This window comes from Trichosurus vulpecula, chromosome 5 (genome assembly GCF_011100635.1).
Source record: "Trichosurus vulpecula isolate mTriVul1 chromosome 5, mTriVul1.pri, whole genome shotgun sequence".
NCBI lineage: Eukaryota > Metazoa > Chordata > Mammalia > Diprotodontia > Phalangeridae > Trichosurus > Trichosurus vulpecula.
Window position 1 is genome coordinate 9917210 of NC_050577.1, and position 15905 is coordinate 9933114.

The following is a 15905-nucleotide window of genomic DNA, read 5'->3' on the forward strand; positions in this document are numbered from 1 at the left end:
GGGGCCCGAAGGGAGGGCGGAGCCCGAGGAGGAGGCGGGGCCCAAAGGGAAGGCGGAGCCGTGGAGGGCGGTCCCGGGGCGGAGCCCGAGGGGGAGGCGGGGCCTCGCGGCTGTCAATGTGTCCGTCCTTCACTGCTCCATTGTCTGCTTCCACCGCCGCTACCGCTAGTGTCTCTCGGGCTCGAGCTCAGCCTCCTCCGGCCCCGCTGCCCGCCCCCGCCCGGACAGGTAAAGGCCGCCGCGCTGCTCGTGGGGAGGTGAGGGGAGGACAGAGGAGGAGCGGGAGGAGGAGCCGCGGCCGCCGCAAGTGGCCCGCGCCGGCCGAAGGGCACGCCGCCTCGCCTCAGTTCCTGCCTCGGTCCCTGCCCATTGCTAGGAGCGCCTCCTCGGCGGCCCGGGGTCGAGGGGAGCGAGGACTGGCGGCCTCGGCGTCACGGGGGAGTGGGGAGGCGGGAAGCGGGGCGCCGCCCCGAGAGCGGGAGCCTCCTTCGAGGTGCGGGCTCCGGAGAAAGGCGGGAGGGGTTCGGTGCGTGGTGGAAGGGAGGAAGACTGCTTCACCGACCGCCTCGGCCGGATGGGAGACCCAGCGCCGCCCCGCCGGACGTGTCACCCCCCCCTACCCCGTGCCCCCTCCCCGTAAGCCCTGGCGGGGTCGGGGCTGTAGCTGCCCGCATCTCTAGTGACCACCTGCACAGTGGGCACTTAATTAATGTTTGGTTTTCTTGGATCCATTGAGTCCATGACCTGAGCGTTCCTAAGCTCAGCCTCTTGTTGGGACAGCCGGCTTCCTTCAATGACAACCTTAATAGTAGTGAACCCAATTATAACTGCCATCGCTGCTGCGTTTAAAAGTTTGCAACCCGCTTGATTGACCTGCCTGAGCTCATTCGAGCCTTTGTTAGGCCCCAGCTCTGGCTCTGTGGGAGCTCTGTGCCGGGTGCCTCAAAGGCAAAGGTGCTCAAAAAAGACAAACTGGAGAGAGCTCTGCTCCTGGAGTCCGAGGCCCTAGGCTCAATCCTTCCTTTGGTACTTACTACCTGTGTGGAGGACAGGTCTTTTAATAGCTGTGGGGCCTCAGTTCCTCCTGGATTAAAACTGGGGCAGCTCGATGGGGTCCAAGCTGGTTCCTATAACCATCTACCAGCGTGTTTGTGGGCTTCGAGCCTATTTGTGGCTCCCTGTACGTGAGGTCAGAGTCTCATGGACAGTGAGTTCAGGACTGATTGGGAACAGGTGCAAGGTCTCTATGGTCTCACAGAATTCAGATACAAGCCACTCGGAGCCTAGGCCCCAGTAGCCTGGAGTGCAGGAACAGGCAGGTGGTGGTTTACTGGTGCGTGGCTGTGAGAGCTTTGCTTATTGAAGCCTCAATTCTCCCACCAGGGGTGTGATGCACAGCCGTGGGAAGTCGCTGCCTTGTACGTTAGCGTTCAGTCGGTCTGTTTGTTTGTTTCTGCACAGATAGACTTGGATGCTTCTCTGGGGACCCATCTGGTTCCCCGAGAAAGCAGGCAAAGTCTTTTCCTGAACATCGACTTTCATAGGTTGGTGGGTGACAAACCTCCTTCCTATGAGGGAGGCGTGGGGTAGGTAGGGGCTGGTTTTCCATTCCCTTCCTGGGTTTGCCCCTAAAAACTTCAGAGGCATCAAGAGCTTTTCTTGTAAATGACAACTCCATTCACCTCCTTCAGGATCAATTTTACTCTGGGCAGATGAGGTCACCTCTCTCTGCTGGAGCTGGAAAGATCCCATGAGATAATGGATGTAAAAACCACTTAGGACCCTGGAAGAGGACTTGGATTCAGAGCCCACTTTTGACTATGCCTTTGGGACCCTGGGCAGATCACATACCCACAGGCCCTTCCACCTCTGTCCTGTGACTGGGGGGAGATTGGAGTCCAAGCATTTCTTAAAGCTTATCCAGAATCCCTCCATATGGCTAAGAACATGAAGTGAGGGGACTACCAGACCTTAAGTCACTTGGAAAAATCGTTGCCTCGTGCCTGATGCTCTCCAGATATCTAAGGGACTTGTCACTTTGTCAGTGACAGTCACTGCCAGAAGGTCCTCTGTCTGGCTCCGACAGTCCTTGGGATTTATAACAGTGCATCACACGCAAGGAATCCACAAACCGGATAAAGTGCTTGGGGAGGGTGTGTGTGTGTGTGTGTGTGTGTGTGTGTGTGTGTGTGTGTGTTGGGGGCGCAGCTCATGTATGGTGAGATTTGGTGCCTTTCTATTGCATGAGTTGCCAGAATTGAGTCCTCTCCTGCTAATATTTCCATAGACCAAGCCAGACCTGGGCTACAAATTACCCAAAGTCCCACCTGTTGGCCTCAGTGGGGTTGAAAATTCCTTGAGGACAGGCCTTCTACTTTTCCCAGGAGCCGGCTGGCACCTCCAAGGCACAGTGCTCTGCCCACCAGGGAAGGCGCAGCCAGGGATATTTGTGCTGGAAGGAGCCTTAGGGATCATTTAGCTCCACCCCCTTCCTTTTATAGCCAAGGAAATTGAGGCCCAGGGAGGGAGAGGGCTTTGTTCAAGGTCACCAGGCTAGCCAGCTTCCAGCAGAGCTTTTCCCTGAGGCCTCACTCGGATGCCTCTTAGCTGACTGACGGCTCATCTCCTAGCGCTGAAAGCTCGCATCTCAGCCTGAGCTGGAGCTCTGGGGTTTGCCTGGTCAGCTTCAGTTTCTCCAGGCCAGTGCCCTGTGGCTGGAGATTGGAGAACAAGGATTTTACTGGGGCTGGTAACTCTCAGTGAGGAAATGCCCTCCGCCCATGCTGACTGAAACCGGCTTGCAATTTGGAGTCTTAGCAAACTCTCCAAGAATGGTGGTGATGACCAGGAAATGTTGAACATTAATGGGCTTAAGCAGTGTAAATATTTAATATGGGGAAATGGTCAGCTAGCTACTCATCCTCTCCCGACATTTTCTAGGCCGAAGTTCATTGGCTGGAAGTTTTTATTAAGGACTAAGTGGGAATGTCTAGCTGAAGAAGCTTCTTTGGTCTCTCTAATGTAATGGAATCACTTGAATGGTGTTTCAAGGCACTCCCAGCTCTGTTTAATTTCACAAGCATTTCTTGGTTCCCCCTTAATGCTAGCGGGGCCCTCAGCTGATCATTCCCAACATACAAAGTCGCTTGTTTCTGCTTAATGGTTTGTAAGTTGTCTTCCCCATTAGACTGGGAGCCCTTCAAAGGCAGGGACCCCTTTGACCTTCTTTGTATTATCGAACTTAGCACAATGACTGGTACAAAGTAGGCACTTAATGAGTGTTTATTGACTCTTACTATGTGCCCTGAACTGGGCACAAAAATAGAGAGAAAAACCAAGCAGTCCCTGCCCTCAAAGGGCTTGGGGGAAAGGAAGAGAACTTGTAAAACTGTAAGTCAATACTAACTGCATACAGTGTAATTTCACTGGGCTCAAGAAAAGCCTCTTTGTAGGAGGGAACCCTCAAACTGAGGCTGGCAAGGAGCTGAGGATGCCAAGACGCAGAGGGAGGTGGGAGAGCATGGGGAGGGTCTGGGATGGCACACAAGCTGGCGTTGGAGTCAGGAAGCTGGGGTGTGTTGGCTCCTGCTCTGCAGAGAGAGGGGCCAGTAGGGACAGGGGATGGCCTTGTAGCCTGGGGTGTAGGCTCCACCAGGGTGTGACTTGCATGTGTGTTTAAATCTACCCTCTTATATGTTGGAGTGGGAAAAACCAAGGTGAGCTGGCATTGTTTTCCCTTTATGGATCAATTTGAAGTCATTCTAAATAAGCCAACGATGGGCACTCCCCTACCCCCCACCCCAGTCAATCCAAGCCAATCCAAGACATACTTGTTAAGTACTAAGTGATTTTTTTTTTTTTACTGAAGTGCATGAAGGTCTATCCTGTCCTGTCATAGCCCTCCTCAAGAAGCCACAGTGGCTCCCTCTTACCTGGAAGAAGTAAACGCCCTGCCTGACCTTTAAAGCACTTCTGAACCTGACTCCAGCCTACCCAGCTAGATTTTTTTTTAACTGGACTTATGATTTTATTGGTTCAGGGAGTTCCCGGTGGGGAACTTTCCCTCCCAACTTGGGCTGGTACCACCTTTGCCCCTGACAGTCTTAGAGAGCTGCCTAGGGGCCCAGAGAATGCAATGCCTGGCCCAGGGGCTGAGGACTAGAATCCCTGGCCTCCTGAGCTCTGTTCGTGATCCAAGCTTTCAGCCTCAGGATGGAACATCACCTCTTTCCTTCTCTGTGCTCCCCTCAGACCTGCCTCCTTTGCTTCTCTGCCAGCTGGGACCCTTTATACAGCCAGTCTGCCCTGGCCTTGAATGCCCTGTCTTCTCACTCCCCCCTCCCCAAGGTCCCCTTGAGCACTGCCTTCTGCACAAAGGCTTTCCTGGTCCTCCACCAGCTAATGCCTTCCCTCTCTCCCCAAATCACCTTGTATTAATCGAATCGAAAGACATGTATGCATGCACATACATGTGTATTGTATGTATGCACACATGTACACACGTGTCTGCATACAGATGTGTGAACCGCACGCATATTTGTATGCGTGTATGCAACATATGTGCAAGTATGTGTGCATACATGTATATGCTGCGCACACATGTACATGCCCACGGTATGCATGCGTGTTGTGCACACACACATGAGTGTAGGTACGTGTATTGTGTGTGCATGCAAGTAGATCCCTAACTCCCCTAACCCAAAGGAAGCTCTCTGAGGACCAGGACTGCCTCATCTTTGTGTCCCTTGTGCCTAGCACAGTGCCTGACTTCTCCATTCCGAGACTACTTGCAAAGACAAAGCCATGAGGATTGTGAAAAAGTCACCACAATCAGAAACAATCCCCCATCACCCTGGTTTTCCTCATCCAAATGAGTGGTGCTTACAAAATGCTTCTTGAGTGGGAGGCAGGGTGCTCCAGGGGAAAGATTTTTAGATTTGGGCTCAGGATTCTGGGGGTTCCAATACGACTTTGTTGACTTTGAGTATATGAGAAAGTGCGATGTTAGGGGAAGAGTGTTGGGGTTTAAGAAAGACAGGGGTTCCAGTCCTCCCGCAGACACTTCGAGGAAGGGTAAGCCTAGGCAAGTCACACCCCTTTTGGGTCAGTTTCTTCCTATATAAAGCTGAGAAAATAATGAACCGTGATCGAAGCGGGCTTAATGGAGGCGGTGTGTGCCAGGGAATCTTCAAATGCTGCAGAAACGAGGCTACCATCACCAGCTTCCTCATTTTCAAGACCCTCCATCTGATACTGAGTAGACAGAGACAGAGTGAAAAGCCCTTTCTCCCCCCATTCCATTCTTGCATTTTGAGGTCATGCATCTCTATGCCAAGAGGCTGTGGCATAATCAAGGGCCACCTGGGAGCCATTGGCCTGTTCTAAGTTTGGAGTCTTCACCGTGGAGGGTGCCAAACAAAAGTCCAGATAATTAACGTTCACACACCATCTGCTCTCCTGCAGAAGCATTTAGATTCATTTCTCAAGGCCTTCCTCCTCTTTGGAGTTCTTCTTTGTTTCAGGGGACTTCTCTCTCCCTCTTTCCCTTTAGACATTTTCATAATGAGAGGATTTTTTTTTTAAAATGCAAAATATTTTATGAAAGGCCTTCTGGGTAGCAATCTAAGTAAAAAAAATTCTTCCTAGGCTAAGACTCCTTGGAAGACACTGTTTACCGTTGGCTTAGTTTAATTCTCTGAGTTCTCAAGCATTGCCCTCCTTTGGGGAAACAGCCCGAACTGGGTGGCAGGTCAGCCAAGGTTGGCTTCGGCCCCTTCTTTCGTAGCGCCCTGTATTTTCCTGCCTGATTTGAAGACAGGATTCACTTGTTTGGTTTTTTAATACGGCTCTGAGGGCTGCAAAGGAACCTTTTCTAGGAGCGTCAAGGATCCAGGTGGTGATGGTCCTGAGGCCTCCAGGGAGCATTTTTCTCAGGCTTTGTTCCTCTTGTCTCTGTTTATGAACGCTGAAAAGCATTCTGGGAATGCCTCACGTGCCAGGAAGGGCTCATGGTTTCTTTGGATCTTTTGCATGGTTGTATTGTTGTTATGGTGGTGGTCATTATTTTCTTTCCGTGTGAACAAAGGGGGCTCTTTGGGGTTTTGGCAGTAAACCTGTAAAGGCCGACCTGGCTTCCTGGCTTCCCAGACCCACTTCTTAAGATCAGGGACTGCTTAGCTCAGCTCAATTTGAGGCACATAGTAGGTATTTAATAAACCTGTAGTGATTAATTGATAACAGAGCATGAAGGTTTATCCATAGCTTAACCCAGCGTCTGTTGACTAACTGGCCCATTGAATGGTTTGAATGTGGAGACTTCAAAAAGGCAACGTGTTCCCCTCATGGATGGCAAATGTTAGGCCCATGGCAGAGGAAGGGCAGAGGAATTGGGTTTAGGGGATGTTCTTGAAGAGGAAAGTCCTTCAGCATTAGTCAGAGGCTTTCGGTCAGGATTAAAGCCTGCTCTATCCCCTCTACCCCTCCCTCAATTCCCGCCTCCTCCATCCACCCAACTGCATGATATCTAGCCTGAAATCAAGGGAATCAGTTTCCTTTTTTCATTCTTCTTTGTTATTCTGAACTTGACAAAACACCAACAAACATGAACATTTCCATCTGCCAAGAACAGAAAAAGAGGATTATACATGAAGCCACCAATCTCTATTCCATATAGCTAGTCTTAAAAATAGCATGTAATAGACTTAACCCTTGAGTTCCAAGGCTGTCCTGCTCATCTGTGGGGTCCCATTTTCTAGCTTCTTCGCCAGATCTGTGCCTCCCCAGGTGGTCTGTTAATGCTCCATCTTCTCAGTCATTCAGGGTCAACGTCACTCAAGTCATCGTGGATGTGTCCTTCTCTTCCTGTCCTCAGAACTGATCTCTCCCACAGATTCTCTCCCTTCTACCCCTATAGCAACCCCCTAGTTCAGGCCTTCCTCTTTTTACTTCTTTAGTATAATCGCCTCCTTCTTTGTCTTCCTGCCTGCAGCCTCTTCTCTCCCCAATCCATCCTCCATGTTATTGTTGTTCAGTCATTTCAATCAGGTCCAACTCTTTGTGACCCATTTGGGGTTTTCTTGGCAAAGATACCGGAGTGGTTTGCCATTTCCTTCTCCAGCCATTTTACAGATAAGGAAACTGAGGCAAACAAGGATAAATGACTTGCCCAGGGTCACACAGCTAGTAACTGGCTGAGATTGGATTTGAACTCAGATCTTGCTGACTGCAGCTTTATATATTTCACCACCTACCTTCCCTGCCATCCTGTATACCTTATCCCTAAATAATTCCTCTGTTGCTTCACTCTAGAGTCATAGTGGCTACCCATTGCCTGCTAAATAAAATATAAAATCCCAATTTGGCTTCTAAGGCCCTCCATAATCCATCTTCAATCTACCTTTCCATCTTTCTCTTATACCGCTCCCCTTCCTTCAGTCCCTTTTTCACCCTGCCTGGTCCATCTTCCATCTTTCCCTTTCATTTGCCCTCTGCCTTCCTGTTTTCATGCATTTGCTCCCACCATTCCCCATTCCCCCGCACCTAGTGTAGATGCACACCCTCCCACTCCTGATGTTGGTTTCCTCCTTGAGCAATGGCTGAGTCTCTTGTCGTTTCTTCAGCACCTGATGTATTATTGCCTCAGACATATCAGTGCCCACTCAATGTTCATTGAACTGAATCTGAAACAGTTTAATCTTTGCTGTCTGTCTCTGAAGGAGAGTTTTGTAGATCATTTTTTTGGACTCCTTGCCCTGGATTAAAAGTACTTAAGCCCCTAGTGTGGCACTTGGAAGGAAAGGAAATTCTAAAGTGTGTTTATAACTTTTTACTTAAAAAATCATCTCTTTTTTTCATAAGAAGCATCCAGATCCCAACCCACCTTCCTTCTAATCAGCAGAGAAAGGGAGATCTTTTAGTAGCTTGGCTATTAGCTTTATTCCTTCTCTTTATCAAAAGTCATTGAAAACCACAAAGGTAAAAATGAAGGTTGTTAGTAAGACTGTCCTTAAAACAGACAAGAGTGTCCTTGTCATGTGGACTTTTAGGGGGACTGAAGCTGTCCGTACTATCTGATGCCTGAGATCCAGTTAAATTCAGGACACAATTATTAAGTGCCTGCTGTTTGGGCAAGGTGTCTGAAGCACAGCCAGTCACAGCTGCCTGTGGTGAAGGCAACATCTGGCAGAGTCACCAAGTGAGGACATGGGATCTGACACCCTGGGAGCAGACTGGAGGTCTTCTTAAGGACCTCTCCTGCCCCCTTGAGATTAGTCCACCTAGAAACAGAAAGAAGCCCCAAAAGCACACAAACAGAAAAATATCAAATAAGGAAAAAGATAAAATGTGGAAAATACAACAGGTTTTTGCCAAAGGGTTAGAGACATTCTGCTGGAATTTGATCAAAATGGCTGGCCAGGGATTGTTCTAGGTCCAATGGAAATGCCTGTGTTGTGGGCTTCCCAAAGGGGGTATCTCCCCACAAGTGTCCCATAGTGTAGTGGCTAGAGTGGCGACCTTGGCCTCAGTGACTCAGAGCTCTGTGACTGTGGACATGTACCAACTTTTCACGCCTCAGTTTCCTTTTGTGGCCATGAGGATGAACTGGCATGAAGTACATAAAGCTCTTTGCAAACCCTAATGTGCCCTCTAGATGTCAACCATGGTTATGTTACCAAGGTGCTGCTTTGGGACCTGGCCTCAGTATTCTGGAGGAAAGATTTTTTTTTCCCTTCAAGAAAGATCTTTGGTCTCCCTAAAGTGAATCCATGTAGTTGGACCTTAAAAAGGAAAATGCCACATTTCCCTGGAGCTCCTCGGGTTATTTAGTTAGGATACATAAACTCTCTTGGATAATAGTAGTGAGAACTGTAGGACTTGTAGACTCCATGGGGTCCTTCTCCCCGCACCCACTTGCACCGATGATTTAGGTCCAGACTGTGGCTGTTCCATTCTTTCAGGGCTCTGGGGTTAGCTCTGAGGCATTGGGGGTGTACTAATTCTGTATATCATGAACTGCTATGCTTTCCACTGTGACTATCAGTTGATATCATTTAGTCAGCTAGACAGTTTGTTTTTAGAAAGGGGTATTTGCTAAGAGGGCAGAGGAAAAACAGTTGGTACGAGCATCTGTCCAAAGGCTGGTGGTATTCTCCCACGAGGGCACAGAGAGTTCAAAGGAATGTGGGCACAGAGTAAGAGAACAAATGTGTCATGGGGCAGGGGTGAGGAACCTGTGGCCCTCTAGATCCTCAAGTGCTGTCCTTTGACTGAATCCAAACTTCACAGAACAAACAAAGGATTGGAGTCAGTCAAAGGGCCACATCCGAGGACCTAGAAGGCCACATGAAGCCTCAAGGATGCAGGTTCCCAACCCCTGGTCGTGGGGTGACTCATCGCTCTTGCAGGTTCTTTTGCTGGAATCCCCAAGAGAATTCCTCCCTTAGGGATGATGTGGTTTTTCACTTGGGCCCTTTGTAGACCCTCAAACTGTATCCAATCTGCTCTTGATTCCCAGTCCAGACACTGGCATCAGTTGTTCCATGGAGGCTGCTAGGATGCCCCTTCCGATCTCCGATATCCTCCTCTGACCAGTGGAAGGGGGGAAGGGGATGAGAGGAAATTCTGAGACTTGGCTGAGGCTGAGTACCTCTTTTCCCAGCCCACAAGGAAGGAAGGAAGGAAGGAAACAAGCATTTATTTAGTGCCTACTATGTTCCAGGCAGCATGCTAGGCACTTTACAAATTTTGCCTCATTTGATCCTTACAACAACTTTGGGAGGTAGGCTGTATTATTATCCCATTTTACAGTTGAGGAAACTGAGGCAGACAGTAGTTAAGTGACTTACCCAGAGTCACACAACTAACAAGGGTCTGGTGTCAAACTGAGTACTCCATCCACTGTCACCAAGCCGACAAGTCCCACAAAGAATCCAGGTGATTTCCTTGAAGGTTTTGTACAGGCTGGAGAGCCTCTCAGCTAATCCAATCAGACTCCCTATGGCACTTTGAAAGACATACAGGCCCTGTTCACATCTCCCTCACAGTTGAGATCTATTCTCATTAGTTCACACACCTGGACTATGGTTTTGGACTTAAGAAGACTTGGGGAGATGACTTAACCTCTCCTGTACTTATAGGCCTCATCTCTAAAATGAAGGGGTTAGACCAGATCAGGGGTGGGGAACCTGTGGCTTTGGGTGTGGCCTTTGGACTGAGTCCAAGTTTTGTAGAATAAATCTTTTATTAAGGGAACTTGTTCTGTGAAGTTTGGATTCAGTCAAAGGGCTGTACCTGGGGGCCTAGAAGGCCCCATGGGGCCTTGAGGCCACAGGTTCCTCACCCCTTGATTAGATAGTTCTAAATCTGTGATCCTATGAAGAGGACAAACTTTGAGAGGCTAGACATAGAAAGCCTCCTAAGACACATAGGGACTCAGTTTTACTGAAGGAAGCCCGAAGTGTGGACTCTAGAGGGACCTGTGTTCTAGGCTACAACCCCATGGTCTCAGGGATGTCAGGGGATGGTGGTGATGTCAGTGATGCCTTGTCCAAGCTGGACGCTGTCAGAATCTGAGGCAGTGGCACTGGAGAGGCAGAGATGAGAGGCCAAAGGAGGTCCTGGAGCGGGCTCTGAAAGGCTAGGGAGCTGGGCTGTACTCCAGAATGACTCTGAATGTTTCTGACTTGGTGAGGGATGGGAGGCCAATGACAGGCAGGGCTCTAAGTGTGGAAAATTGTGTTGGTTCCCAGGGGAGCTGGTGTTTGCCTGCAGGGAGGGAAACCTGGTCCTTTGTTCTTGTTTAGAAGTCTTAACCCTAAAAGTTGTATTGGAATTCTGGAGGACTTTCAAGGCCCCTAGGGCAGAGGGATGAACCCCTGAAGATAGAAATGAAGCGGTGTTGCATTTGTGGCCCCTGGTAGGAATCTTGGTGCTTTTTCTCATCTCAGGTCCAATCTGCTGTGAGCCTAAACACTTGAGAAGCCGCTGAGTGCCTTCCCTCTCTCTCCCTTTAGAGTGAAGACTGGAGTGGAAGCCACCTTTGGATTTCCCCTTGGGGGAAGCCTGTATGGGGGCACAACAAGCCACCTTCAGATGTTCTCCTGGGGAAAAGTAGGGTGCTTAAAAAAAGGACAACACTTTAAAGAGATTTGTTCAAGAAGCTCCTAATATCAAACCCAGGAGCTTTCCTAGGGGGCTTAGTGGAATGGCACAAACCCCTCCAGCAGTGTGCACTCTCTTGCTGTACCCAATAACTCAACTTCTCAGCATCTGCCTCTCCATTACACCAGGCCTAAAATGGAGAAGGTTAATGCTTGGCTGGCCATGGGCTGTCTTCAGCTAAAGCCTCTGTGGCTCAACATTTCTGAATTGGGGAATGTTGTGCATAATACAGGGAACAGATGGTGGCCTCAGGCTCATTTTAAGTACCCAGCAGGTTAAATAGTCCCCAATTATTCCTCTGGGGGTAGAATTGGCCTTAATTTTAAAATACCCTAGGTAGCCTCTTCAGATAATAAGTACTCCAGAGAAGTTTTTCTCATGGCCATATATTATAAAGCTTTCCAAATGCCTGCCTCCTTCCTCCCTTCCTTCCTTCCTCCCTCCCTCCCTTCCTCCCTCCCTTCTTCCTTCCTTCTTCCCTTCCTCCTTCCGTTCCTCCCTTCCTTCCTGCCTTCCCTCTTTCCTTCCCTCCTTCCCTCCCTCCCTCCTTCCTTCCTTCCCTCTTTCCCTCCTTCCTTCCTTCCTTCCTTCCTTCCTTCCTTCCTTCCCTCCTTCCTTTCTTCCTGCCTTCCCTCTTTCCTTCCCTCCTTCCCTCCCTCCCTCCTTCCTTCCTTCCTTCATTCCTTCCCTCCCTCCCTCCCTTCCTTTCTTACTTCCTTCCTCCCATCCATCCATATATCAGTGTTAGTGCACATCTAATATAAGTTGGCTGTTTCCTGCCTAATTTCGCCTCCCAAGGAGAGAAGTATTTAAGCTGCTGCTGAGCTATCCCTTCCATTCCTTAGGACAAGTGTGATGCTAATCCTGCCCTCACAACAGCCCAGACTCTCTGGGTTCTCCAGGCTGGGAATAGTCTGGTCTCCCTGGACCATGATGACTTCTGGAGCTCTCTTGGGTCTGGATCTCCTGAAGCTCCTCTAGCTTCTTTCCTTTGTTGGGATAGGTTCTAAGATGAGAATGGGAAAGAGAGGTGCCATGGAAGGGACTACATGTGGGAGCAAGAAGGGAGGGAATGATGGACTCAGAGAAGTAGGAGAGTAACAGAGGATCTGGAGACAATTCTATTCTAATCTCAAGTCACAGTGACTTAGGAATCATTGTGAAATAGGGACAGCAGTGATGCGGGCACAGATAGGATCCTCCGAGTAGACTAGTGGCCAGGGGAGGATGTGGGGCTCCAGCAAAACTGCTGAACTCAGCAGAATTTGGAGTCTGGTTATTATAGTTCTTAACAGTGGTTAGGGGAGTCAAGGGAGACTTCCTCAAAGAATCACCGATGAGTAGTGCTTAATGCAATTACTCTTCTGATGGTCTGATGTTCACAGAACCCCAAATGACACACCCCATAGGGATGGTATGAGGGGACGGGGGGGGGGGCGGGAAGGGGGGTGGTGGTAATGGGAACAATGAGAGAGACAACCAGGCCAGTCATTGGGAGCCCAGGTGCCTGGTCTCTGGGCAATGGCAAGGGATGAAACAGGTGAACACTGCTCGGTCTGAGATGGTTGCTTGGTTGGTTGTTGTCCTTCATTTTTGAAGAGACCAAAATGACATCACTATGCTAGAGTCAAGTTACAGCGTGTTTGACTGTGGCTGAGCAGACCAATATGAGCTTGGAAGACTCTACCACAGGTTGGGCACAAACAGTTCACGTGAATGTTTGGGTTGCAGATGCCTCTAAATTTGCACGTCTCACATTTCTTTTGAGAAGCTGCAATTCTGCTTTGCTCATAGAGCACAGCACCTCCTCTGACTCAGGCACACCATGCTGGGAAGTCCTGTGCTATTATCTCCCATGTCATGCAATTGATTCCAACATTCTTCAGAGACACCTTGAGAGTGTCCTTGTACAGCTTATTGTGACCTTCATGTGAGCACCTGCCTTGCATGAGTTCTCCATAAAATAGTCTTTTAGGAAAATACATGTTTGACATTCAGACAATATGGCCAACCCACTGAGGTTGTGCTCTCTGCCATAGAGTTTGATTGCTTGGCAGTTTAGTTCAAGAAAGGACCTCAGTGTCTAGTACCTTATCCTGCCAGGTGATCTTCAGAATCTTCCTAAGACAACTCAGATGGAAGCAATTCAATTTCCTAGCATTGGACTGGTAGACTGTCCAAGTTTCACAGGTATACAACAGTGAAGTCTTATGGGTCCCAAGGAGGGGCTGTAGGGATTGAGGAACAAAGACTGGAAGAAGGGTGTCGGCTTTGAGGAAGTCACTATAAACATGCTGCGTCTTGCAAAGTACTGAAGGGTGTTAGACATGGGAGTTGAGAGGGTACAGAGCCTGACAACCAAGGTCACAGCATCACCGCTGCTGCCGCCAGTTGAGGCTTGTATAGCACTTCAAGGTTTACTGAGTGCTTTGATGAGGGTCACTCACTGGGTCTTCATGGCTAGAAGTGCTGGACAGAAAGCAAAGGTTTACATCCATTGAGCCTTCTGTCTCGTGGTTTCTAACTCTGGATGTGGTTGACATTATGTTGGTTGAGTGAGGGGTCTTATGTAAGAAACCCTGATGTAATTTCTCTGTATATATCTCTGCATCCCCTTGGTGGGTCTTGGGAACTGAGTGAGACCCTCATCATCAGCCCTTGACTTGGACTAAGATTTAAAATAATTCTTAAAAAAATAGTTTTCAAGTCAGCTTGATAGAAGTATTTGGGTTTTCCAAATTTTACTTTTGGTTTTCAATAAACTCAAACCCAAATGATGAATTTTCTCCCTCCCTTTCCCTCCTTCTCCCCCTTTCTTTCCTTCCCTCCCTCTCTCTCTCTCTCTCTCTCTCTCTCTCTCTCTCACACACACACACACACACACACACACACACACACACACACACACACGCAAACACACACATACATTGATTCCCTTAGAAAAGACAATTTCATTAAGTTCCCAGATATGATCTGCTTGATCTGTTACCTTCTTTATCCATGTTTCAGGCAGCCAAGATCACCTTATGATGCCTTTGGTAGTGACATTGTTCACCTTGACCTAACTGTCACCTTCTACAAAGCCTTTTCCCCAAGCTATTGGTGCCCTGCGCCCCACAGAATCTGAGATGACTGTTTCGCTACTATGCATGTATTTTATATGTACTCACAAAGTACGCATCATCTCTTTTGATGGAATGGAAGCTCCTTGAGGGCAGGAACTGTTTGTTTTGCTTTTGTCTTTGTAACCCCAATACTTAGCACAGTGCCTGATGCACAGTGGGTGCTTATGAAATGCTTGTTGCTTTAATTGAAGTGTTAGGTCAAATTACTTTATGAAACAATTTTTCTGAAAACTCTGAGTACTCATCTCCCTTGTGACGTGCTTGATATGTGAAGGCCAGGCAGGTTTTCTGTCTCTTGTTAAAGTTCTGCGCCCCTCCCCCTTTTTTCCCAAGAGCAGCTATGAGACATAGATATCATTGACACAGGTCCCCTAAGGAGGGGCCTTAGAGGTTGTCTGGAGCTAGACCCGAGTGACAGGGCCAGAAGAGGAGAACCGAGCTTCCCAGAAGGGGCTGGGTGACTCAGCACCTGCTCTTGGGGGCTGGTTTCTCTGGAACCTTCCCACCTGAGCTCCCAAAGGGCAGCCTCCAAGTCGGTCCCCATTACATCATATTCAGGAAGGTTGGGAGCCCTGGGAATTCAGAAAAAGGACAGGCATGTGTACTTGAGAGTAATCTGGAAAAGTTTTCGGAGGGTTGGGGGGCAAATGGGGAGCTCCCTGGAATGGGTGTAAGGAGACCTGGATTTAAGCCTGTTCCATCACTTATTGGCTCTATCTCAATCAGTCATTTAAGTTCTTGGGGCTTTCTGGACTGAGTCCATGTCACCCGCCCCCCCACCAAGTGTTTGTTCCAGCCATAAAAGAGCCTGCTTGCTGCTGTCCACTTTCATGCCTGTGCACAGGCTGTTCCCCACTGCTGGTAGCTTCCCCTCCTCACCGGCCACCTCTTGCCAACCTCAGCTCCTCCAAGACTCATCTGAAACATCTCCTTTGAGAGGATTTTGATGAGTCTCCCAATAGTTAGTGTCTCTCCTAATCCGTAGAATAAGGAGAGAAATGGGACTGGTGTCCCAGGGTTGCTGTGGGAATCCCACGAGATCCCCCCTGGAAGGGGCCTTGCAAACATCACGACTTCTTCAGATGCTGTCACCTGCCTCTGTGGCTTTGGACCAGTCTCTTCCCTCCCTGTGTTTACACTGTAATTAACGGACAGGACCAGGTGAGCTTGAAGGCGCTCTCTAATGTTCAACGCTCCAGCCCTGTTCTGTATGATTCACAGCACAAATGTCAATGGCTAATTATTTTAGACATGATGTAATATCTCCATTGGAGACTCCAAAATGAACATTTCGTATTTTATTGGATGACATCTCCAAGGTTCTCAGTCCTTTTGATTAAACCCCTTCTTGGTTTACTGGCAGCAAGGTGGAGGATTTAGAAAGCTCACCAAGAGTTGCTATTTGGACCTTTGTTTGACTCCATTAGCTGCGTTTTGGTATAATAAGGCAAGACGACGCTAGGCAATCATTATTTGTTAAGTGCTTACCGTGTGCCAGGCACTGTGCTAAGCACTGGGGATGCAAATATAAGTAAAAAAAGAAATAAAGTCCCTTCCCCCAAGGAGGTTACAATCTAATGGAAGAAGACAGCACAAAAGGGAGCTGGAAAATGGGGGGAG

General features: G+C 48.8%; 1 protein-coding gene across 2 annotated transcripts in view; it reads left to right on the plus strand.

The window, feature by feature from the left end:
- Nucleotides 1–80: 80 nt before the first annotated feature.
- Nucleotides 81–15905, plus strand: part of BZW2 (basic leucine zipper and W2 domains 2) — an 80389-nt gene continuing 64564 nt past the window's right edge. The window contains exon 1 of one of the 2 annotated variants that reach the window (XM_036761421.1): nt 81–228. Coding sequence is in view for 1 of the 2 variants with exons in the window: in XM_036761420.1 (XP_036617315.1) it covers nt 117–228 (112 nt within the window). In the remaining variant the exon portion in view is untranslated. The remainder of the gene's footprint in view (nt 229–15905) is intronic. The other variant, XM_036761420.1, reaches the window with a different exon arrangement.